The 24,728-nt window shown below is 35.7% G+C and overlaps 2 protein-coding genes across 10 annotated transcripts in view; one reads left to right on the forward strand and one right to left on the reverse strand.

Annotated features, from left to right (window-relative positions):
• Nucleotides 1–24,728, forward strand: part of MACROD2 (mono-ADP ribosylhydrolase 2) — a 2,107,194-nt gene that overhangs the window by 360,811 nt on the left and 1,721,655 nt on the right. The gene's annotated exons all lie outside the window — the stretch shown is intronic.
• On the reverse strand, nt 1,723–15,408 carry FLRT3 (fibronectin leucine rich transmembrane protein 3). Of its 3 annotated transcripts, none has more exons than XM_054541539.2 (3): nt 15,134–15,408; nt 6,297–7,044; nt 1,723–5,280 (listed from the first exon to the last, which is right to left on the reverse strand). In XM_054541539.2, the coding sequence occupies exon 3, from the start codon at nt 5,226–5,228 to the stop codon at nt 3,279–3,281; it is 1,950 nt and encodes a 649-aa protein (XP_054397514.1). In that variant the 5' UTR covers nt 5,229–5,280; nt 6,297–7,044; nt 15,134–15,408; the 3' UTR covers nt 1,723–3,278.

Raw genomic sequence — 24,728 nt, forward strand, 5'->3', positions numbered from 1 at the left:
AAAGCACGTTTCTGATTTATTCCAGGCAACATAATCAAAAGTTATATTTTAGAACGTACACAAACTTTTCTATGCTCATGAAAGGTATACTGACTGGAAAATATCAATATAGTCTCTGTTTTTTTTTTTTTTTTGCTTTTTATAAACTACAGGTTTACAGAGACCTTATGGAGACATCCAGTCCTTTCCCTGACCTCTAGCAGAACTATAGCTTAAACTACTCAAAACCGCTAGAAGCAAAGTCAAACTTCTTTCAGAAACATTCCTTATGTTTAATGTTAATCACATTCATCTTTAAGTTGTCCCTCGAAAACAACCATAACGGGAAGCCAAAAGACAGAGTGTTGGGAAACATTTTGAAGACAGCAAACAAATAATTAATAAGATTTCATAGTCACTTGGAGATATCTCCTTGTCAGTAGAGGAGTAAAAGGAGCAGTATCTAGTAAAACTTGGGAACAGATGGCAAACATTTGTTGACCATAATAATAGTAGTAACTTGTATTTTGTAGAAGATTGTACAGTTTCCATGCACATCGTGTCATTTAATCCTCACAAAAATGAGGGTACTAATAACCCCCTTTTACAGATAAGGAAACATAGCTAGGAAGGGTAAGTGGTTTGTTTTTAATTGCATACCTAAGTGGTAGATCTGAGATTTCAAGTCTTTTGATGCTCTGTGTGGAAAACACAAACTCAAAGTGTGTGTGTGTGTGTGTTTAATTCTCTCATTCAACAATAACCAACATAGAAGACTTGTCTTAACAAGTTTTGCCCCATACACCATGCAAGCAATCAGTTCTTCAGCAGATACCAGCTGGGTGTCCTCCAATTCAGTTTAATCCTGACACTGTCTACCAGGAAATTGTGTCATATCCCACAGGTTGAGGTCTTATTCCCACAAAACTGCCCCCTCTTCAGACACCAGTTGCAAGACTAGTCAGCTTCAAGTTTGGTTTTCCAGGATCCCCTTTTTGTGTTCTATTAATTTGCTACAACGGCTCACAAAATGCAAGGAAACAGATTTACTGATATATTATAAAGGATGTTATAAAGGATGTTACAAAGGATCCCGATGGCAGGAAACATAAGGTGAGGTCTAGGTGGGCACAGAGCTTCCATGCCCTCTCCAGGCATGCCATCCTGCAGGAACCGCCACATGTTTTGCAATCTGGAAGCTCTCCAAATCTTGACCTTTTGTTTTTTTATGGAGGCTTGATTACATAGGCATGCTTGATTAAACCATTGCTCACTGGTGATCAACTTAATCTTCATCCCCTTCCCCCTCTCTGGAGGTTAGGGTTTGGGGTTGTAAGTCCCAATCCTATAGTCAAGTCTTGGTCTTTTCAATGACCAGACTTTATCTTGAAGCTACCTAGAGCCTGCCAGCTATCAGTGAACTCATTAGCATATGAAAATATATCACTTTGAAGATTGCAAGGATTTTAGGAGTTGTATGCCAGAAACAGGGACAAAGAGAAAGTGTATATTTCACAGTATCACAAATGCCAACTCACTCTACTAAAAGGCTATTTTAAAAAAACAGTTTTTCAAAGACCACCTTAAAAAGTATCAGGACAGTGGCAGCAGTGTGCCTAAGAGAGAAAGGCTTTGAAACCATTTCTTAAATTTTCCATCTATACACTGAATAAGTAAGAGGAAATACATTTATAGATGAAACACTGAACTCTTTGAAGTAAAATGATACACAACCTCAAGATGTTGATTTTTTAAAATTTTTAGCCAACTTTTATTTTTATGCCTAGAAAAATACATGGGACGTTTAGGACTAATGTGCTGGGCAATTTGCTACTTAGTGATAGTAACACAATCCTGAAAAAGCAAGCACAATTATTCTGTACTTTTTAAAAGTTTTATTCAGCAATAAGACCATAATTTTTCATATTTAAGGAGTATGAAAAATTTGTCGAGTTTTAAAAGCTGAATACATGTAGCGTTGGATCAAGGCACATACAAGACTGGCCAAAGGGCGTACAATGCACTTTGGTTTTTTGTTGAAAAAAAAAATCATGGCAACAGAAAAGTGATATGGTTTTTCAACAAGTAATAGCTCACAATTCAGTAGGAAGCTAGAAGGAAATGTTACAAGTTCATTATGTAATATCTGGAAAATTGTGACAGTAATGGGCAATATTCTTGATCTTTGTAAAAGTAAATTGAACATTTATGTACAGTGTTAAAACCTTTGACATAAACCAGATCTAAATTTGATGTCTAGTATTTATTTTTCTTTAAATTATCTCTTATTTAAAGAACTACTTTCTCTGGATTGTTGAGGGGAATTGCTTATAATTACATTACATTTTTAATATGCATAAAGTTTCTCTGACATCCTTTATGATAAAAACATCATAAACACTAACAATTTTGTGTTTATAATTCACTTTTCAAAAATCAGGATGGTATAGGCAAAACCAAAATGCAGTTTTGGTATTTGTGTTCATTACACTATACAAGTCTAAGTTTTCATATTTTCCTAAGTACACATTTTCCCCCCAACTTAGAAGCACATTTACATTACTGTTTTTGTGAAGTCCTTTATTTTCAAAGCTTTGCTGACAATGGCTTTAACAGACTTCACGCTCCTTTTATGCCAGCTGATGTATTCAGTTCAGAAGATATGCTTAACTTTTTTAAGGATAATTAATTTGCCTAGAGCAAAAATGGAGATATACAGGAAGTTTGATATTGCCCATTACTTCACACATTTTGATTTATTGAATACCACTGGGATAATACAAATTTAATAATTGGAACATTACTTCATAACCATTTTTTAAAATTAAATTTTATGTCATTCAGCCATTCAGCCAGTTTTTTTTTTTTTACATTTTATTAATACCAAAGTGAAAAATGGCCTGTGCTTATACTACAAGGATCTCATGTGAATGCAGTCCTGATTGTTCAACACAGCAAGAAAATTCACTTTCACAGTCAACAAGTCATCTTACTCAGTAGAACACAAAGTAAATGGTTTATAACTCCAATATTTGCAAGGAAAATACAGTACAAATTACTAAAAAATACTAAAATATAGAATTGTGTTCAGGCATCTCCACTACATCAATCGCAGCAGTAACCTGAAATTTGAAACTTTTAATAAAAAGTTCTTAAATATAAATTATATGGCAAATGTACAGTACATTGCTTTTTTTCAGTCTCTTTTTCCAGTGTTTTGCAGTAGAACAGGGTTCCTATCATCACCTCCCTTAGGTTTAAAAAACCCAAAACACAAGTCTGCTGCGAGTCCTTCAGCATCATGAGTGTGAGTGATCTGAGTCTGGAATACCACTGTCTCTGTAGCTTCGGTTACTACTGCTTTCACTGTGATTGTTTTTGTACAGATTCATTCCATTCGGAGGAAATATGGTGTGTATTACAAACTCCTCCTTCGAGATGGGTTCATTGCTTATTGGTAACATCTGAAAAGAAGTTTCCCTGATTTCCAGGATAGAGTTGTCCTTCTTAGTGCCAGCTTCTGCATAGTCATCCTTTCTTCTCCTCCCTTTGCTGTATGCACAGTTCCTTGAGAAGAGCGATCCATTCCTATGAACATACCAACACACTAAAGCAAGAAGGGCAATGGTAACCAGGGCCACAGCCCCACCAATGATGGCAGCCAAAGGTAAATTGGGGTTTTTGTAAGGTTCTTTCTCTTGCTCTCGATTGAGGGTGGTTGTAGGGTTGTACATTCGAAGGGGTGCAGTTTCAGTCTCAATACAAACAGGAGTTTCATCAAATAGGTAGAGGTTGCTGGTTTCCATGGGAACCATGCATACTTTATAGGGCGAATCAGGCTCCAGGGCTGTGACCAAGTACTCACTGCGTTCCCCCGTTACAATTGTTTCTGTTATAGATCCAAATGCCGGGCTATGGCCCAGTTTAAGCCAGCTGAGTCTCAAAGCAGTCATAGGTAGAGCAAGTTTCCAAGAGATATGAATTGTATCAGAGGTGACAGACTTCACAGTAATTGTAATTGTTTTTCTTGAAGGACTCCCTGTGGTTTGGTGATCCTTAGTGAGCTTGGGGTTCTTAATATCTGGCTGTTTGGTCACTGGAGCTGGCCACTGTCCTTGGGCAGGATACACTGTGTTGGGTATTGCAGTGGTTATCTGAATGGTGCTTACAATCCCACTGTCCTTACAATCAAACAGTTCTGCATTGAGATCCTTAATAGCCATCCCACGAACCTTTTCTGGGGCTTGGCACATAAGCCCACGCACGTTGACCTTCACAGGTAATGATTGTAACCAGTCACGTACCCATTTCATCTTGCACCCGCAATACCAGGGATTGTTGCGAAGAATCAGTTGTGTTATATTGTCCAAATCATCAAAGATACCCTGAGGTAAATTACTTAGGTTATTATTGGACATATCCAGTCGATAGAGCTGCCTTAGATAAGAAAAAGCATTTGGGGGCACCCGATTGATGTGGTTATCTTGAAGATAAAGCTTCCTCAGGTTTGTGCCTGGAAGGTTTACTGGTGCAGCAGTCAGGGAATTCCGCACCAGGGACAGCTCTGTTAAATTAACTAGGTTGAAGAAAACTTTGTCACCTAAACCATGATTGTTCAACAGGTTTCCATCTAGAACCAGGCGTTTTAGACTAGTGAGACCTTGAAGAGATGGTGATGAAATAGTGGATATGCGATTATCATCCAAGCGTAGTTCTTCTATAGTCCTGGGCAAACCCCAGGGAATTGTGCTAAGGTGATTACGGGACAGGAAAAGCAGTCGGAGATAGTTGCTGTCTCGGAATGCTCCCTCTTCTATGCTAACTGCAGAGACAGAGTTGTCATCTAAATGTAATTCTTCCAGATAGGGAATTTTTGAAAGTGAATCATAAGTGATAGTCCTTATGTTATTTTCTTGCAAATGTAACTCTTTTACATACTTTGGGAGGTTGGTAGGAAATTCATCTAAACTGTTGTGGTATAGGTATATTCTTTCTACTTTCAGCAAGTTTTTCAAATCTGAAGGAATCCCAGCATTATTTATTTGGTTGTTCTGAAGGTAGAGAGTTGTAGCATCCTCTGGTATTCCTGTTGGAATGGATGTCAGAAAGCGATCATTACAGTAAATGAAACCCGCATCGCAGCGACACACAGATGGACAGGATTTAGCCATAACTGATAGAGGTGCTACTTGAAGGAACAGCCCAATTTTAGTCCCGATGAGGAAAATGCTCCAGGCTGGGCTGATCATGGTCAGCAGTGTTGAGGTCTTTATACAAGGTAGCTTCCGTTACTTCAGAACCCTAAAATGAAGTGAGTAAAAAAAGACAGAAAACAATAAGGCCAGCATACTGAATATAATATTTAAAATGAATGTGGAAACTAAAATATCCATAATCACTTTTAATATTTTAATTTGTTTTGGGAGGGGGCATAATAGAGCTTATTGCTAGCTAACAATAGACACTGTCATATAATCTCTTTACCTTAATGGTTTCTTAATTTCTTTATAAATTAAAAAGTATCTGTCCTAAATCCATTTGATTTTGAAATGTTAAATATAATTGAAGTTTTATTGAATAATCTAAAGTATTTTAATTATACTTTATATCAACCTTTAGACAGTCACTGATCAAGCTAATTGAATATCCATTTCTTACTTAATATTCATAATTAACACCTTGGAATATTATTTGTTATATTTAAAGGTAATCATTTTACTGTTATCAAAAAACCACACATTTTTATATTTACTTTTTATTAGGCAAAAACTATACAGGTGTAGAAAAATGTCATAAAAATACCTATTCTCTTCATACTCAGGAATAGTTACACACATCTTGAGATCCTCAATCTCAAACCCATAGTTTGCTTTGATTATTAATGTCATTTCATTTTCTTTGGTTATTAATTTTAAGCATTATTTTAAATGGATGGATTTCTATAAGAAAATAAGAATGATTCATTCATTTATTTTGGGGAAAGAATGACAAAGCTAATACATCCAGCTAACCTAAGTGGAAAATTTCACTTCATATTAAACTCTGTGTTTCTTCTGTTCTCATTTTGTTTTATGTTTCATACTGCAGGTTTTAATGACTTTGTCCACATTTTTCATTATTTTCTATCTCATAACGTGTTTTCACAGTGCATTTATATTTCTTTAAATTCTAACCTAGAACATAAATCAACTTTTTCTATGGCTGCCAAGTATAGATTTATACTGATATATTGTGTAATATAATCTCTTCTGTCCTTTTAAGTATTAATTAGCCTTTGTAATTTTAGGCATGAAAATAAAATACTTTGTTTTTCCTACCTTATTGAACGATGTGAGTAAATTTTGCGGGGGTGAATATCCAATGCACATATATTATTTTCCTGGTGAGGGACTGGGACTTATAAACTTTTGTTTAGTCCTTGGAAATGTTCTTCACCGTTTATTCAAGTAATCCTATGGCGTACACACCTCCAGATCAGGCTTGCTGTTGTCAATGAACATTCCAGCTGCAGTTCAGCATGGTGGGCAAGCTCATTAAAGTGGGGGCAGAAACAATTCTGCTTCCTGTTACTATGTAGGACACATGGCTTCCTATGTATTTTTTTTTTCTTTCTGATAGAGTTTCTGTGTGAAGTTTCCTTTTGTGTAGCTTAATTCCCTTAGTGGAAATTGCCCTCTTTGAAATTCTTATTGGCTCTTCTGTGCAATGTGGTCAGAGATAGTAACTTCAGATCCTCATGAAGAAAGTCATTCATGATGCTAAGGCCTGTATAGTAATAGGTTTTTCAGGCAGTTACCCCCTACCTTTATTCCCATCCAGGATTATCCAAGTATAAACTTTGTACAGTAGCTACATCCTGAGGTATGATTACCTGCTGTGAAATAGCTATTTCCAGCTTTTGCTTCTTGCTGATTTTTCAGAATGTCTGGTGCAGTCACGTTATACGAGAACAGGTATTCTCTTTTAAGAAGTAAAGGAAACTAAATTCTTCATGGAAAGAAAAGGAGGCATACTAAATTTCCTTTATATTTCTCTTCCTTAAAATATACTGGGACTGAGCATCTCCTGTGAAAGTAAAAGGTTTTAATGAACTATTAATAATGAACTTTAACATACTAGAGAAATTTCCTAGACATTTAATTTCAATGTCTTAAAATAACACATCTTTCATCATAGTGGTTAGTCAGAAGGCATAGGTTGACCTCTTTGTTTTTAGACCTCTCATTTTCTTACACAAATAAAGTAGGAGCCAAAGTTGAGATTGTCATCAAACAGATAATTTCTATTATCTGATTGTGTCACTTTGAATTAAACACCATGGCTTTCATATTCAAGCCAGTCTTTAAAAATTTACTTTTAAATCATATGCATAAAACGATAAAATGTTTAAAAAGAAGAAAACAAGTACATGTCAAAGAGGTGAGCAAATACATTAACAAGTATTTTTGACAGAAATGCCAAGGTAACTTTTTAGGCATTTCTGAACATGATTTAACAAAGTCACACAATCCACAATTTAGAGTTGAAAAGACTATTTTAAAAGCTTTTCTTTTGATTTGCTTAGTGCCCTGTTTGATTCTTCCTGCAGGTCTCAATTCTCCCAACTGCAGAATGTCAACATCATCCCCTTTCTCTTTAGGGGTGTATCTAAGGACTACTTAGTGATCTTGAAACTCTAAGCACTCAGGTGTTCTTGCCCAAAAGGTGACATAGAGGTTCAAGTCATATTTAGTTTTTCTGGAGAATACTGTTCTAATTTTCTTTTAGCATACCGAGTTTGAAAAAAAATTTGTATTTGAAATAGAAGCGACACTATTATTTCAATCTCCTTGTAGTGACCATTAGGAAAGCACACCAAAACCAGATGGGGCATTTCTGTCTAGGTTCATACATGAGTATTGCCAGTTTTTAATAAGTGTATTTTTCATTTCCAAAAGAAGACTTTTGGCTTGACTAAAGAGATCATTGAATTTAATGTTGACTGCTTTGCCCATTATCAAATATGCATGAAGATTTTTTGAGAGTTTAGAGGAGGTGAGTAATATTCGAATTGGTTATGCAGGGTCATCCACTCTGATACTTTGTATATATGTAGGGAACATTTGAGTATCCTGGAAATATGTGACCCTGAAAGTAAGGACTAAAGCAGTAGCAATTTGCTTCTCCCACAGTTGCTATCTAACATCCAACAAGGATAGCATCTGTTCCATAATTCAAATACTCTGCTGAATGAGTATGTTAAATAAGACCACAATTTGTGTTTCTGGTTCTCTCCAAAAATTCAGTTTCTTTTAGTTTGCTAACTACATACCAACATGGTCATAGGCTATATTAACGGAAGAAAAGTGAAAAAAATTACAGATACATATAATTTATTATTTAGGCAACTCGAAACAAAAATAGCAGTTAGCAGATGGATCAAACAGTCTCTAGTGAATATTGCAAAGTGCCCACAGAGGAAAGTTTAAATGATTTATTGTTTAATGTGAGGCTTTACTGTGATGCCTTTAGGGCTTTGCTCATTATTGTCAAATTCCAATAGTATCTTTTCTTGAAAACTGTTGCTTTCTCAGTGTGTGAAAATGGAAAACCAAGCTGTTGAAATTATAATTACAAAGTTACTTTTTAAAGTATCTTCTGTAAAAGTTTTTTAAACTTGAAAATTATTCAACATATAAAATAATGTGGTTAATTTAAGTTTAGAAAACAATTGCTAATGTTAAATTGCATTAGAAACTAATTAAAAACCATTATAAAAATAACAAGTGAGAACCTGCTTAAAATGTTACCAAGAGTCAAGCATTTCTGATATTCCAGGGATGATGGTGAGGCAATATATACTTGAGATGATGAATCTGCTGATTGGGGATTTAAAAACTGATTGTTCCCTGAGTCAGGTCAGACCTCAGTGTGTCCAAGGTGATGATCATAATGATAACCAGACATAAAATAAATGTCTTTTATCTTGTATCTGAACTATATATATATTTCACCAAATAAGGCTCTAACAATATGTGTTGATTTTCACATTTTTAACCCAGAGAATGAAAGAGTTCTAAATTGGTGTGAAAAGACGGAAGATTAATTTGTTTATTTTACCTGTTTTACATTTGTGAAGCTGCTTCCTCTATTCTGTTTGATATGCAAACTCACATTTGCCATTCATACAATAGTGGTAATAATGTGGGATTAACAGAAAGCCTTAAATCTCATTAAGTTCTTGGAAAATGTCATTCTCTTCTCCCCACATTGTATTAAAATAAAAGGCAAAAACATAAAACAGGTTTCTTAGGAGAGAAGGTTACTCTTTCAGAAATGAAGATTACGTTCAGAGCTAGTCTCATACGCCCCTACTCCCTTAGGCTCAAAATAGTTCATGTTTGACTACATTTTATATCTTCTCTTTCCCATTTATGTTTGAAACTATAGTGCTAAACAGATTTTTGGGTTTTGGTTTTGGCATATTAAAGGCTGCAAGGATCTCTTCATCAAAAATGAACGATCCTCTCCTATGCTTAGACCTTCCCCTTTCTGAGCTGGATCTACATATTTGCGCACCTAGAAATACTGTAGTCAAATGTCGATGATGAAAAGAAAAATGACTCCCACTGGCATGGACACTGTGGCCAGGTTTCCACAACACTGACTTCAGAGGCTGTCTGTCTGCCTAGGCTTGAAAGAGGCCATTACTTCTGAACAAAATGAATCGATCTTTTAGAAAAATACTGTTAATGGGGTAACTTGGGGGGAAAACATAAATGAAGCCCTGGTAACTTAATGGAATGTTTAAAAAAAATTTTTAATGGAATCATTATTTAACTATAAAACATTTAAAACTGTAGTAAAAAGAAGAAAAACATAACCACCCCACTGATGAATCAAATTTTTAATAGGGATCCTTATATTCATATTCAGTTTATTTTTACAAATAAAAATTGTGGATTTTTTTTTGCATTTATAATGTAATCATCAAGTCTGAAAAGCTTCCAATTTATTTCCATGATACACCCAATAAAACATGTAAATAGATAAGGATACTATTTTAGGAAAACTAATATAAGAAGTTGTATCTGAATAGAAAACTGGTATTTAAATAAAATCAAGAACTTGCGGCAATCTACATGTTTATATGATTTCTTCCCTGCTACTACAATATTTTGGAGGTGGGAGTGTTATGAGAAGGTATTTCTTATGTTTTGAGAACATTACTTAGATTAAGATGAAGCTGTATAATAGTAGTGCTAACTTCTTATTTAATGCCTTAGATTTAAATTGATTTTGATTTGACCTGTTTGATCATTACTCATTTTTGAAAAATATTAATTCAAGTATAAGGTTTTGAGATTTTAGTTTCTTTTTAATGATTTCTCTCACAGAATGATTTCTTAATGCTGGAGACTTTTAAAAATATTCAATCTAAAATCTAATGGCATGTAGAACTTTTAATCCAAGTTAGTTGCATTGTTTTAAGTAAAACCTTGAGACTAAAGAAAACACATGCCTAAACAAATGTATCCAACTTTGTGAATATTTCTAGGTAAACTGGAATTTATACAATCATAATTTAGAGCATTAGGAAGGTAATTTATTTATGAAGGCTTAAATTGCTGCCAAAAAAGCTCAACCTGTGAATGCTAAGTCTTTGCAACAACAAACGGTATTTCAAGTAAACTACATATATGGTTAAACTGAAAAACTGGAGTACATCAGGTTAGTTGATAGTGACAGCAAAATGCTTTCTAAGCTGCCTGTCTGGTAGTTAAATTTTCCACGATCATCAGATTTCAGGAAAGTTCCAATTCTTTTGTTTAATGCCAGGCAAGCAGAAGGACCTCTAACTCTCCTCTTGAGAGTCATGAAGTCTGAAGGGTTTGCTGAGAGGCAGAGAAGCAAGTGTGCCTTTTCATACTTGGTTTTATCCAGACTATTTTCTAGCCTGAACAAGGTCCTTGTTTCATTTATGGAAAATAGGGGGTAAAATTTCCAATGCTAAGTATTTTTACTTTTTCTTTTTCTGTTACTGGTTATTTTCCCCGGTACATTTCTGACAAATGAATCAAATTCTGCTTCATTTATTTTGACTTGTGAAGTTAAATCAAGCATCCTTAAAACAAAAAGGCAAACTGGGATATTATCCTTCAGCATAGTGAATGCTGCTTCCTTTTATGATATTAAACCCGAAGTAAATGAATTAGAGAGCAAGAGTTGTAAGAACGAGTAAGATATTAATTTAGAGAGTGGTGAAGGTAAGTGGTATAGAGTTTGGGGTGCGGGCATGCTTTAAATTTGTGCTTTTGAGCAAATGCAATTAAAAGTATGCCTACTTTTGTTAAACCACATTTTACCATTGCAGACTTTAAATTCCTTTTTAACTGTGTTGGTACAACTTGGTTGATGTGCTTTAAATTTCTAATATTTAAGTTTCCATACAGTAGTTCAGCAAATAGATTTATTTTAGTCTACTGTGTGGCAAGCACTATACTGGTCGGTGAGACCACCTGAAATCATAAAATACATTGTTTTTCATGTCCAAGCAGAGTATTACTTAAACCAGATGAAGAGGAAGAAAATCAACAACACATAAACTGATCAATCCACAGTCCGGTGGCACACATTAAAAATGGTTTTTAACCAAATGTGGTCTGTGGGTTTTCTGTTCAAAGTTGCCTCGGTAACTTGTGCACATGTAAAGTGAAAGAATAAAGAACAAAAGCTGTCATTGTTTCATCAAGTGAGAGCAATTTCTCCCTCCTTTGATTTAAACAGAATAATACCTGCAGAAAGCTTTTTATACATCCCTGACACTTGATTTTAGGGTAGGAAAGAGATTATGCATATGCAAAACAAATGAAATTTTAGCTTTTGCTTAAATTATATTCAATTGCTTTCTACTTAAAATCTGTTTTCTCTGGGGTTTTCGTAAATAGATAACTCAAAGTTCTTTCTTACACAACATAAACATAGCTTTGAAAACTGTCTTTTAGTGTGATGTTTAACCAAATTTAGTGATGTCGATCTGTATTTTGAAACTGGAAAATACTTTCTGAAATGTGTATACCTATTTTCTTAAGAGGAAGAATGCTGTTTCAGAAGACCAGCTCTTTGTTGGAAATTTATTTGTTGACTTTCAGTAAATTTTTGAAATGGTGGAATGTTAGAAGGAGCTGAGAAACATCCCTTTTTATGCTCTGAAGAGAAAATGCAGTTTTGAGGATTAATATTGCTGAGAGATTTTTACTGTAGAGTTTTTGCCCACTGGGGGGTGGTACACTCTACCAGAACACTGCTTTCAGAAGCCGCAAGTCAGATGTTGGCTGCTGCTGGCCAGTTTTTCTCTGGTTTAATTACAACAAAGCCTCCCGTTGAGAAGAACAGTGAAGGCCTCTGGGGCAAAAGGTGGGGGGTGGGAGAGAAGGGGGAAGGAGGAAAGACGGAGGGGAGAAATTACGGCCTTTGAAAAATTTACTGAATCTTATTTCCATTGTTGACTTTATTTATGGTAGTCTTCATTTGATTTAAACAGTTATTTCTAATGCTTTTTTTTAAAAAAAAAATAAATGGGTTTGAATAAAAGAATATATAAGGGGATCTATTCAGAATTTTTAAGTTAGCTCTGGATTTTGCCATTAATCAATCACATTCTTTGTTATATAGCCCACCCACCTTAAAAAGAGGCATAAAAGTTAAGAAATGACTGAAATGGCAACTATAAACCAAATATGTTTTTCATTGACCAGATTTAATATTGGTATGAACATTGGCATATCAAAAATGAAAAGCAAGAAAGAAGAAACATTAATATATTATTAAGACAAGGCAAATTCCCTGCACTGATTTTTGTAGGGCTTAAAACTGCTCAAAATAATCCAGAAAAAGGAGGAAGCCTTAGGGTGTGTGGCCAAGAAAAGCACAGAAAAATCTCTCTGCAGTGCACTTGCATGTTTAAAGCTGATTATTGTATTTTTCGTCTAGAGAGACTGAGTGTTCATTAGGGTCTTGTGTCCCTAGGCAGGAGATGCTGAGCATAATTGGAGTTTCTATTTGATTGGGCAATATAGTCTAGAGAAGAAACTGGGGTAAAGATAATTAATAGCTTGCTAACAAAGTCTGACAGCCACAAGATTTCAACCAAATTTATTTCACACTGCTTCTCTTAGCTCTGAAAAAGTTTTGATAGAATTGTAGGCTCCTTAATTAACACTTGAAAGCAAAAGAAACATACCTTCTATTTTGCTGCCACATTTAGTTATGACAAATTTTCTTACTGTTTTTCTTCTTTTTTGTAAAAACTTTATTTGCTATCCAATTATATATTTCACAAACGTTATGTTTTGGAAGTGTTTAACTGTGCATTTTGAACCCAGTGATAATTGATTTTAAAGGGTGGGGTGTAGCGAAATGAAAAACCCAATTAATAACTGGTAGACAGTTTTACAGAACCACAATATTAATGAATTCATTATGTTTATTCATTCACTAATATTTTGCTGATCCTTGGACTTGATGTGTTTTGGTTGTGCTCTTCAAAAAAATCAAATTTTAGTTTTCTTAGTAAATCTATGCATTTTTGTAACCCTGTTTTTATTTCAGGGTAATAAATAGATGTACGTTTGTCTGTGTGTATATGTATGTGTCCAAACTAAGGGGCATATCTCTGATTTAATTTTCCCATGGTAAAACGTGGCATATTATCATTAATATTTATAGTAGTTGGTGATGTTGATATTATTGATTGCAGTACTTTTAAAGGATTAATTTTTCTTTACTCATTTCGGAAGAGATGAATATTAGTCATCTGTCACTTTGGGTCAGGTATAAGTGATTCTCCCTGAATATAAGCAAATTTATTCTTTATGTTTAGGCTGGTCAGGATATTTTTATGCAGTTACAGATAAATGAAAGGCATTGCTACAGCTGAAGGACTTTTCTAGTGGCTTTATTTATGTTGTTTCTGGATAATAAAATAACATAGATGAGCATTTTAGACAGATTTATTAATAGACAGATTTATTAAGAATATTTAAAATAGCCTTATTATTAAAACCATTAGAGATTTTGGACTAACAATTGAAAAAAAATCAATTTTTTTCTTTTAAATTCTTAATAAAATAATAAAAATGAACCCCCCAGATGTTGAGAAGACATGGATGGGCCTGTTGCATTCTTTACCTATATGCAACCATTTTGTTTCAGACCTAATTCAGTGAAAAAAATTTTTTGAGAAGATACATTTAACTACTTTTTCAAGCTTTGTAGTATAAATGCATTTCTTCCAATATAAGATTTTCCTATTATAAGTTGCAAAGAATGGATCCTCTGCAAAACCCACTTGATGAGGGCTCTACTCATTTATTTTTCTTTCCTGCTACCCCAAACTCACTGCATACATCAGGCATAGCTTCCAGGGTGAGCTTTGTTAGTTTTTCTGAGTAGACTTAGCCATTTACTATGCTAGTCACATACTTCACTTGCCTAAGCAATGGATTTTGGCGTTCTATTGAAGAGGGAATATGGTTTGGAAGAGTGTCTCCCCCTCCTCTGAGTTCAATTTACTAGTTGAGATTTGCAAGCCTGAAATGCTTGAAGCAGCTCAGGCACGATAGCAGTGCAAGCTTTAAAATCTAGGTGTAGCTGTTAATCCTTTACAGAGGCACGTAAGTCTCCAGGAGTAGCTCGGCTAGCTGTGAGCGAGATGTATGCTTTTCATGTACTGCGTACTCATGGGCTGAGGGATTATTGATTTTCTTTCACAGTTGTAAAAACAGCAATTGGTGATCATACCACACATACAGTACACACCAAGTTGCTTTTGTATCTGTGAAGAATCTCCTTGTATTCTTTAATATTTAACATTGAACTTTCCAACTTGCTGTTTTCCATAAGGCTCTTTTCACATAGCAATTACTCAAGACAGAAAATAGCCACTTACTATCTTTTATAAATGAAAGAAGGTTCTAAGAAACTTCTTACATTTAGCCATCATAGTGAAATTTTTCATTGCTGGCTTGCACGCACATATATTGCTTGTTCTGGTGACAGAGCAAACGTTCCTATTTGGATTTCTCATAGTATCAAGTCGTTTCTTTCTTTCTAGAGAGTAAAACCAAGCAAACTTTCTGGGACAATCATAAGAAAAAACATGGAAAACACTTACCAGGAAGACGAGAAAAAGCAATCCTATATACACTGTCGCTATAGCTGTAATTCCATTGACTTTGAATTGGAGTAATAGCCCTCCCCCGTCTCCCAAGCTCTGCGTCCAGTCCACACAAAGCCCACGGCAGCTGCAGGCTGAGCTTGTCCTGCTTCAGATCACTCCTACACTGAGGAGTGAGCGAGGGAGAGCATTCCAGTTTACTGCACACAGCCCACCTCCAAGTCTGAAGTTTAAAGCTTCACCTCGCAGTGGCTGAAGAAGGAGGTGATGTCATAGATGGGCAGGACTTAGCCAAGATCTTGTTCAGTGAGGTAACTGGATAATCAGACAGATGAGCTTTGCAAACGCTAGAGGGGGCGAGAGCAGCCGAAATGAAGCATCAGCCTGCCAAAGCTAGGATGCCATTTGGTTTGTAGGCAGCCCTTTGGAATCTCAGCATTTTCTAAAGTTTACTACAAGGCAGTGGTAGCATACTTATGTATTTTTTTAAAAAGCATGTTAGAAAGATATTTTTAAGATCATAATAGAAAAAGACAGGCTTTGTCTTATTTTTAAACCATCTGTATTGAAAAGAAGTTAACCCAAATCAAATTAGTTTTATTATTCACTAGCTAAAATAATGTTATAATTGTGGAAGATGTAGGCCAGTAATCCCAACTATGAATATTTATTCAACATATGAATAAAAAGCAGATTCAAATATATACATCAGGGCTGGGTGTGGTGGCTCACCCCTGTAATTCCGGCACTTTGGGAGGCCGAGGTGGGAGGATCACCTGAGGTCAGGAGTTCGAGACCAGCCTGACCAACATGTAGAAAAAATTAGCTGGGCGCCTGTAATCCCAGCTGCTTGGGAGGCTGAGGCAGGAGAATCACCTGAACCCGGGAGGCAGAGGTTGCAATGAGCCAAGATTGCACCATTGCACTCCAGCCTGGGCAACAAGAACGAAACTCCATCTCCAATATATGTATATATATACACGTGTCACTGATTCATTTAGTTATGGGAAGGGCAATAGGAATGCCAAAAGATTTTTTTTAATGGTAGTAAATGGTCTGTTCTTTTGGAGGCGAAGAAGTTACTGTTCTCTATGTTTTAGAAAATGAAAGTATGTTTTATGTACTTCTACTACGTGTTTATATTATTTAAAATGGATTATTTATATTTAACAATCCGCCAATAAAATGTTTTAAAAAAATTTAATAGAATATTTTCCTTTCTAAATGTTTTTGCTGATCTGAGCATGGGTTTAGATATAAACATCTTAAGAAAAAAATCTTTCAGGGTGGTTTGCCTAGATTGAAATTATTTTAATTTAGGTACATGAATAAACACTGGACAATTGTAAGACGTGGAGATTATAAATTTCTATGCCTAATTAACAGAATTATACTTTTATTTTTAGTTATGATTTTTGTAGACTGATTTCTGCTATTTGGTCAACAATTGCTTTGTGCCCATAAGTTTTCCATCAAATAAGTGTATTTCACTTGTTCATGTCGGTGGTAAGAACTTAGCTTTTATATTTACCTGGAGGACCATTGCCTTAAACTAATATCTTTATTTGCTCTGTTCTTAGAGGTGCATGACTTTCTCCTTTGTCCTTTCTCAATTTTTCCCTGCACGTTTATTTCTGAAGAAGGCCAGCTAATAGTCTTCCCCAGGACTATTTGATTGTGGTCTCTTCATTAGCTTCATTTAGTTTATCTATTTATATGTTTGTTTGATAACAGTTTGACCTGAGTTCCCTTCCAAGAATGGGTGATATCAAAGTAGTTGAACCCTTGATAAGAAATGTATTGACCCTATTGTTCTATGATTGCACTTTTGTGGGCCTCAGAGGACAGACCCAGTAAATCTAGGAGTTTTAGATTCTAATGTCCATTGAAAAGCCAATTTCTTTGAACTGCTAGGTAGTACAATTAAACTGATATGCAGCAGCTGAATTTTGGGAGGAAAGGGAGGTGGATATTTTTCTGTTACTATGAAACAAACACATGGATTAAATTATTTTATTAAATAATTATTTCTAGAAGCCATTTTCAGATAGGAGTTGGTTCTATTTAAAAAAGGAAATTTTTGCCTGGTCAAATTCCTGTGGGTTTATATCCATATTTAATCAGTTTTGTCTTCATTCAGGCAGGCCTTAAACAGAAAAGAAAAATCAATTGGTGAATTGGGTTATAGGTATCAAAAGTAAATTGTACTGGCCTGGGAGTTAGCAGTTCGGAGGTTTCCCTTCCCTGGGCTGCCATTTGTTATATGACTTCATATTTGTTGCCCTAGGCTTTGGTTTCATCACATGACAAATAAAGGCAGCAAGGATTTATTAAATGCCAATTATTTATTGTTGCTTTTTTTCCCCTTTTAAGCTATGGATTAAAATATAGGAAAAGAAAAGAAATTGTGAAAATATATTCTATACTGGGGTACTGACTTTGGAGGCAAACTCTTAGTAGAATCTCTGGCCTCCTATTCCGTCCAAAAATATGTACTCTTTTGCTGCATACATATTTTTTCACTTCCCGCTCTTACCAGCTATATGAAATGCTCCTAGTTGAAGGTGAACTTATAATAATGTGTGCCCCCTTTGAAATAGTATGTACAATCTCTGGAAACATGAGGTTATCATGAGTTACTTCAGATTGCTCTCCTCTTTTGTTTTCTAAGGCACATTGGCTACAATAAGGGGATGAATGTTTTGATTGAAGGGGACGGAATGCTAGCAATCTTTAGCATGAAGCCCTTTTGGCTGTAATAGGAAGGGAGGAGGTGGATTCTCACATCAGGAAGGACTCGGCTCAGGGTAGAGGACAACCAGTGTAGTAGACCTGGGTAGTTTAAGAACATGGGCTTCAGAGACTAGCGCAGCTGGGCTCCATGTTGGCTTTGCCACATGAGTGTAGACAAATTACTTAATCTCTTTGAGTTTGTTAGCTCAGTGCCTGACTCATAGTAAGTGCTCAATAAAACGATAGCTGTCATTATTTAAGATGGGGGGCATCCAAGCACCTGGAACAAAAAGGACACTAAGAATGGGAGAAGAATGCACAAAGGGAGGTAGTACAGGGCCAATAACAGATTTTTGAAATTTTTCAAATTTCCCTTTGCAGTAATTTTATAGTCAGTAAATGGAAGTGAAAAAGAGAGGAATAGAAGAGCATTTCACTGATTTTTTTTTCTCTTGTACTTACACATCTCATGACCTCATGTTCCCAGAACTTAACACTTAGTTGGGTTCTAGTAGATATTTTGGGTTGAAAAGATGTTTGCTGTTTTGCATTTTGTTCTGTTTTGTTGGCTAGCCTGTGAATCTAACATTGTACATGAGAAAATGCATTTCAGGTTGAAAGCAACTGGTTTGGAAATGAACTTCAATAACATATCCCAGTTTTAAAACTCTAGGACTATCTAAACTTGTCATCACAAAGGACTTTGTGGTGTTCTTTGTTTGTTTTTATGAGAAGATGTGAGATGTTCCCTAGTGGACATGAAAGGAGATTGGATTTGGAATTGGGTTTCCCAGGTTCTGCCATTGACTTGTATATCCAGACAAAAAAATGAAAAACAACATACACACAGAAGCCTCAAATCTGTCTTTTAGTTACCAACTACCAGCTGAAACTGACTAAAACACACAGTCATTTCATGGAACAATACAATTCAGGTCTGTCTAGAGTTAAGCTACCTCATTCACACATTCATTCATTCAGTCTTCACATTCATTCATTCATCATATACATATTTATTGACTCCCTCTGTAAAAGAAACTAGTAGGACTAGCTGATCCCCAAACTACCTCCAACTATGAAGTTCTGAGATTTAATCTTAGAAGATATTAAGGTTATTTTAAGTCTAAGAAACATTCTTCATGATTTTCCTTTCCCTCAGCATTCTTCATGAGAATAAAATCTTCAAAATTGTGTAAAGAAAACACAGTTTGGATGGGCGCAGTGGCTCATGCCTGTAATCCCAGCACTTTGGGAGGCCGAGGTGGGAGGATCACCTGAGGTCAGGAGTTTGAGGCCAGCCTGGTTAACGTGGTGAAACCCCGTTTCTAGTAAAAATACAAGAAGTTAGCTGGGTGTGGTGGCACGTATCTGTAATCCCAGCTACTTGGGAGGCTGAGGCAAGAGAACCACTTGAACCCAGGAGGTGGAGGTTGCAGTGAGCTGAGATTATACCATTGCACTCCAGCTTGGGCAATATGAGCGAAACTCCATCTCAAAAAGAAAAGAAAAGAAAAAATAGTTCATACTTCTGATATATTAAATGTCTTGGACTGTTATCAGTTAAGATACTTTTGGTTGCAAGTCATTGAAGATCTAAGCCTTACCTGCAAAATCAACAATTGGAATCCATTGGTTCATGTAACTGAGAAGTTAAAATGTATAGTACAACTTCAGGTAAAGCTTGATACAGTGGCTTAAAATATGTCAGTAAGAATACAGTTTCTCTCTGGCTCTCTGTCCTGCCTTTCTCATTGTTGGCAGCCTCCTCAGGCTGTGTACAGTGGACCTTTGGCAGCTCTGGGATTTCCTCTTAGGCAATAACAGTTCCACATATCACATTCCCATAACACAATGTTCAAGGGAGAGAAGCGTCCTCCAAAAGTCCCTGCACAGAGCCCTGGGGGTCACTGTTTCTCATTTGCTTAAACTTGATCACAGGTTCATTCCTGAACCTATTACATGGGCAGGGAGATATGCTGGTGAGCTTGAGCCCACTGCAGGAGCTGCAGATAAGCCCAGCCCTACTCAGACACACAACTGAGAATGGAGGACAGGGCATGATCCAAAGGAAAATGGGGTACTCTTAGGTTGAGAAGGAAGGAGTGGATGCTGAGGATCAGCTCATTTTCAGAGGTTTTAGCATGCTGAAACTTGGGCATATTTCATACATTTATAAACTTGAAACTGCTCTTTTTCTCTTTGTCTTTTTTTTCGTAAGCCAGAGTTTCTGTTAAAATTGCCAAAACATCTTTAAAAGATACTCTATTTGTAGACCCTCTCAAATCTAGCCCAGATTTTTCTGTCAACAGGTAGTGATGCATGTCAGGGCACATCAGTATTACATCTTAGCATAAGCCTGTAGGATGTTAATAAAATATATAGAGAGTGCACATTCAACTATCTGTAATTCTGTGAAGTCAGGCCAGATGCTTAATGCACTAGTTAGAAACTATACCACATCTTTCTGAACAATTCCAAAGGGTATTGGAGAAATAATTAGATTTTAGCAGGTCACGGATGCCTTAGAATACCAAAAGGTTTTAAAAGGTCTTAAAATGCTATATTAAACTGTTCTTTTGTTCTGATATTTGCCTTTTATTAGTCAACACTTAAAATGTACCTAAAAACAATCACATAACCCTTTTAACTATATTTCCAAAACATTCTGCACTGGAATGAGATCTGTCATTACAGGACTTGAAACAGATATCAAAGCAAAATCAGAGTGGTTATTTCCCTGCCTGCCTGCCTGCTTGCCCACCCTCTGGTACACCCTTCTTTTTCCCAACACTCAAGTTGGACTGTTACACTTTGGGGACTGGGAGAAATGCAATTAAAAATCACAACTGAGAAAAAGCACCTCCTTGGCCTCCCAGGAAAGAAAGGAGGAATTGTGGTTCAGAATAAGCTAGTAAAAGTCGCAGGGTGTGGCAGTAGCTGGTGCGAAACTAGAAGCCTGCTGATCCCTACTTTCTTTCCTCTTCAGCACCTCCATATATGGCCATGCAGATAGAGCATATACAACTCCAGCTGATATAGGTCAAAGCTGTGTCCTTGACCCCTTGCCACTACCCAGTGCCCTGTCCCCTTCGCTTGTTTTAAAACGTTAAAAAAAAAAAAAAAGACTTAAAATGATCCTTGAAAAAATCAGAGACTTGGAGGAAGCAGATTGAGTCAATCGTTTCTATATGATACTTTCTATGTGGCCCTGAGAAAATAACTGGAGCTCTTTGAGCCTTAGTTCCTTTATTTATGAAGACAGGTTTGTGGAACCCACCTAATTTCCTATTATGGACTTCAAATAAAATGGTGGATGTAATAGTTCACTACTAAATCCGAGAAAGCACATACCAAGACTGAGTTGAAACCTGGGGATAGTTGCTTTTAATCTTCATAGTGATGAGTGGGGCCAGGATCAGTTCAAAAGAAACAATTCACTGATGTTAAATTGAACTGTGTGCTTTAACAACTTATCTTTGGGAATGAAACAATTTGAGAAATGCTTTCGCCTTCTCTCCTGGATGCTAGACTTTGAGATAACAGTATCTAATGCTGGTTCTGAGACTTAATTACAAATCAAAGGACAAATTCCTTATCTTTGGCAATGATTAGTATAAAATACAGCTTTGGAGGAATGACTAACAGTTAATAGGAGCAGATCAATATGTGTCTGATTATTGAGATGTGGATCAACAAGATATTATACAAGTGGATTGCCCTGAAGCACGTGATTTTCTCTGCGTAGCCAGCTACTGCTGTCAGTTTGGACCAAAGTGGTCATCATTTTGAAACCATCTTATTGTTTCACTATTTCTGGAGTATTGGTGCTAATTTTAGATACACAAATAGACTTTCTGAAATTGTCATTTTTTTTTTCTGGAAACTGGCTCTGTAGTTCTCCTTGTATTGGAGATTATCTCTTTGCTATTTCTCTGCAGTCTAGACTACTTGGGTACATTAACATGCTTAATGTTGAAAGAAACATGTTTAAAGTAGAGTCAAAGACTGTTTTCTATTTTATCAGTTTATTAATGACTATGGAAATTGCCCTTCATTGGCACTGTCTGCAGGAAGCAGATTTACTACAATTAGCATTTATTGCCCCTTGGGAACTGGTATGAACTGATTATTTGCAAGATTTTCGGGGATCAAGTATCAGTTGATTAGATTCGGATTATATAAATGTTTTACAATCTATTCCAAATAAAATAAGTTAAAAATTAAGTCACCTTTACCATTGGGAAATTTTCTGTAAAATATAAAGGTAGTTAAATTTTCTAAGCATGATTTATGATAAATATGTTATATATTAACTAGACTCACTTAGTTCATTCTGTAAATGATTAACCTCAAATTTGAGGAATTTAAAAACATTTTATAATTTTTTCACTAGTTAAGTTTTGTTTGTTTTTTGTTTTGTTTGACATTTGAAGTGTATTCATGCTGGAAATTCACAAATACTTTGCTAGGTTTAAAAATGTGGGTTTAAAAATTAAGATCTAGACTTAACAAGTTTATTTAAAGTACATAAATATTGCCAAAATGTATTTATAGTTTAATGAGCTTTCATTCTTATATTCAAAGTTGTTTTAAAAATTGAAGGTAGACTTGAAAAAGAGTAAAAAAAAGTGTCACTTTTTAAAGTTATTATTTTTGTTTGGAGAAATTCGAGGAGCTTTTTGGTTGTTTAATTCTCATGTTTACATAGAAGCAACACACAACTGTTTGAGCAGCTTTGGATGTAACTCCTCTTTGTTTTCTTCAGTGGCCCAGGGAACAGACTTGTCACTCTGAAGTGCTCACGTGTAATCCTGTCCTCCCTTTCTTCCCCAAGGCAAGTCAGAAATAAGCTTATCAGATCATATCTTATTAACAAAGAAGAAAGGATTTTGACTGACCAAAGAGTAGGAAAGGACTAGCAAAATATAAATGTCAAAGGTTTGCTGCCAAAAATCCTAGTTTGACAGTGGTTTTAAGTAACTAAACTTTTTTGAAAGTAGGATTTACATATTTTTAAAACATTTGCCTGAATTATACTTTGTCTAGGATTTTAAGTGCATTAGTTAATGGCTTTACCTATATTTTATATATGAATTAAGTACAATTATCACTATTATTATTATTGTCATTGTTGTTATTATTTGTTCCTTACAAGCAAATCTTCCTATCTTATATCTGAGATAGGTTAGAGACAATTATATTATATCCTATGTGTTTTCAGTATAAAGTGTTTTAACAGAAAGTATAAATAGCCTTCTAATAAAGGGAGAAGCGTTTTTCTGATAGAAAGTACAATACGTTATTTAGGTAATTATAAGGAACTTTTAAATCATATTTATGTCTTATTTTCTTGGTTATTTTTATTTGAAGGTTTTTTTTTTTTAGATGGAGTCTTGCTCTATTGCCCAGGCTGGAGTAGCTGGGACTACAGGCACACACCACCATGCCCGGCTAATTTTTGTATTTTTAGTAGAGATGGGTTTTGCCATATTGTCCAGGCCGGTCTCGAACTCCTGATGTCAGGTGATCTGCCTGCGTTGGCCTCCCAAAGTGCTGGGATTACAGGTGAGAGCCACCACACCTGGCCTGAAGATGATTTTTCTATAAGGACAACAAGATGTTCATTATTTAGAGTTGTGATAGTAGGAAGGAAATAACTTTAGAAAGGAAGAGAGCAGCCTGGGCACGGTGGCTCACACCTGTTATCCCAGCACTTTGATCACGAGGTCAAGAGATCAAGACCATCCTGGCTAATATGGTGAAAATAAAAATATAAAAAATACTACTAAAAATACAAAAAAATTAGCTGGGCGTGGTGGTGAGCGCCTGTAGTCCCAGCTACTTGGGAGGCTGAGGCAGGAGAATGGCGTGAACCTGGGAGGCAGAGCTTGCAGTGAGCCGAGATTGCACCACTGCACTCCAGCCTGGGTGACAGAGTGAGAATCTGTCTCAAAAAATAAAAAATAAAAAATAAAAGTAAGAGAGCAATTCCCTTGTGAAAATCAGGCTTGCATTTTCTTGAAGTTTGAAGTTTAAAGTAATCTAACTTTATCACAAAAACAATAATGATCCCAAATATATTTGGGAAAAAAGATAAATTTTTAATCCATATGAATAGCAAAAACATAAACACTACAAGATGTATGAATGTAGTGTTTTTGTTTTGTTTGCCTTATGTTCTGTAGACTTCCTGTGTGGCTCACATTCTATCAATCGTTTTTTGAAACTTTCTTTTCCCTTGGCTTCTTTGCTCCTACATTATCTGATTCTGCTTAAGGAAGAGCCCCTGAACAAAGAACAGATATTACCATCTCCATTCTAATATAGCTGATTTCTAGTAATTGTATAGCAGATGCTCGTTCAAGCACCTATTTATGTGTATTCTAACAAAAACATGGTATTCAGGCTCAGACAGGTTACAATTTTTTAAAGCACTTTATCCAACTTACTAGCATTCTCTTTGTTTTGTTTAGATTGATTTTACTATCATCTAAGTCTCAGAATTCGCTAATTAGGAGGAATGGGTGGTGATGTCTAAGTAATCTGTTGCTTTGAGAGTGTTTAGTAGAAACTCAGATGGAACAAAAGGAGTAAGAAGGAGAAGGTAGAACAGGTACTCTAAGAGGACCCCTAGTTTAATGCCTTGTTTGCCACGTGTCTTCCCTTGGTGAGTTTTTCAACAAATGCTTATTGAATAGCAAGGTGTGCCTCGTAAGTCTGATCTCTTTTACTATATTCTCTGTTTTTCAAAGACTTTATAACTAACTTTCCCAAGTTGGTCTGTCCACTTATACATAGATTATAGGTTGGACAAAACCATCTCATGACATAGATATATAGGTTCTTGAGCAATCTCAAA

The sequence above is a fragment of the Pongo abelii genome, chromosome 21 (assembly GCF_028885655.2).
Source record: "Pongo abelii isolate AG06213 chromosome 21, NHGRI_mPonAbe1-v2.0_pri, whole genome shotgun sequence".
Classification (NCBI taxonomy): Eukaryota; Metazoa; Chordata; class Mammalia; order Primates; family Hominidae; genus Pongo; species Pongo abelii.

Excerpts from the sequence above, each read along its gene's own strand:
- FLRT3 (XM_054541539.2), bottom strand. The coding sequence starts at position 5,228 with ATGATCAGCCCAGCCTGGAGCATTTTCCTCATCGGGACTAAAATTGGG.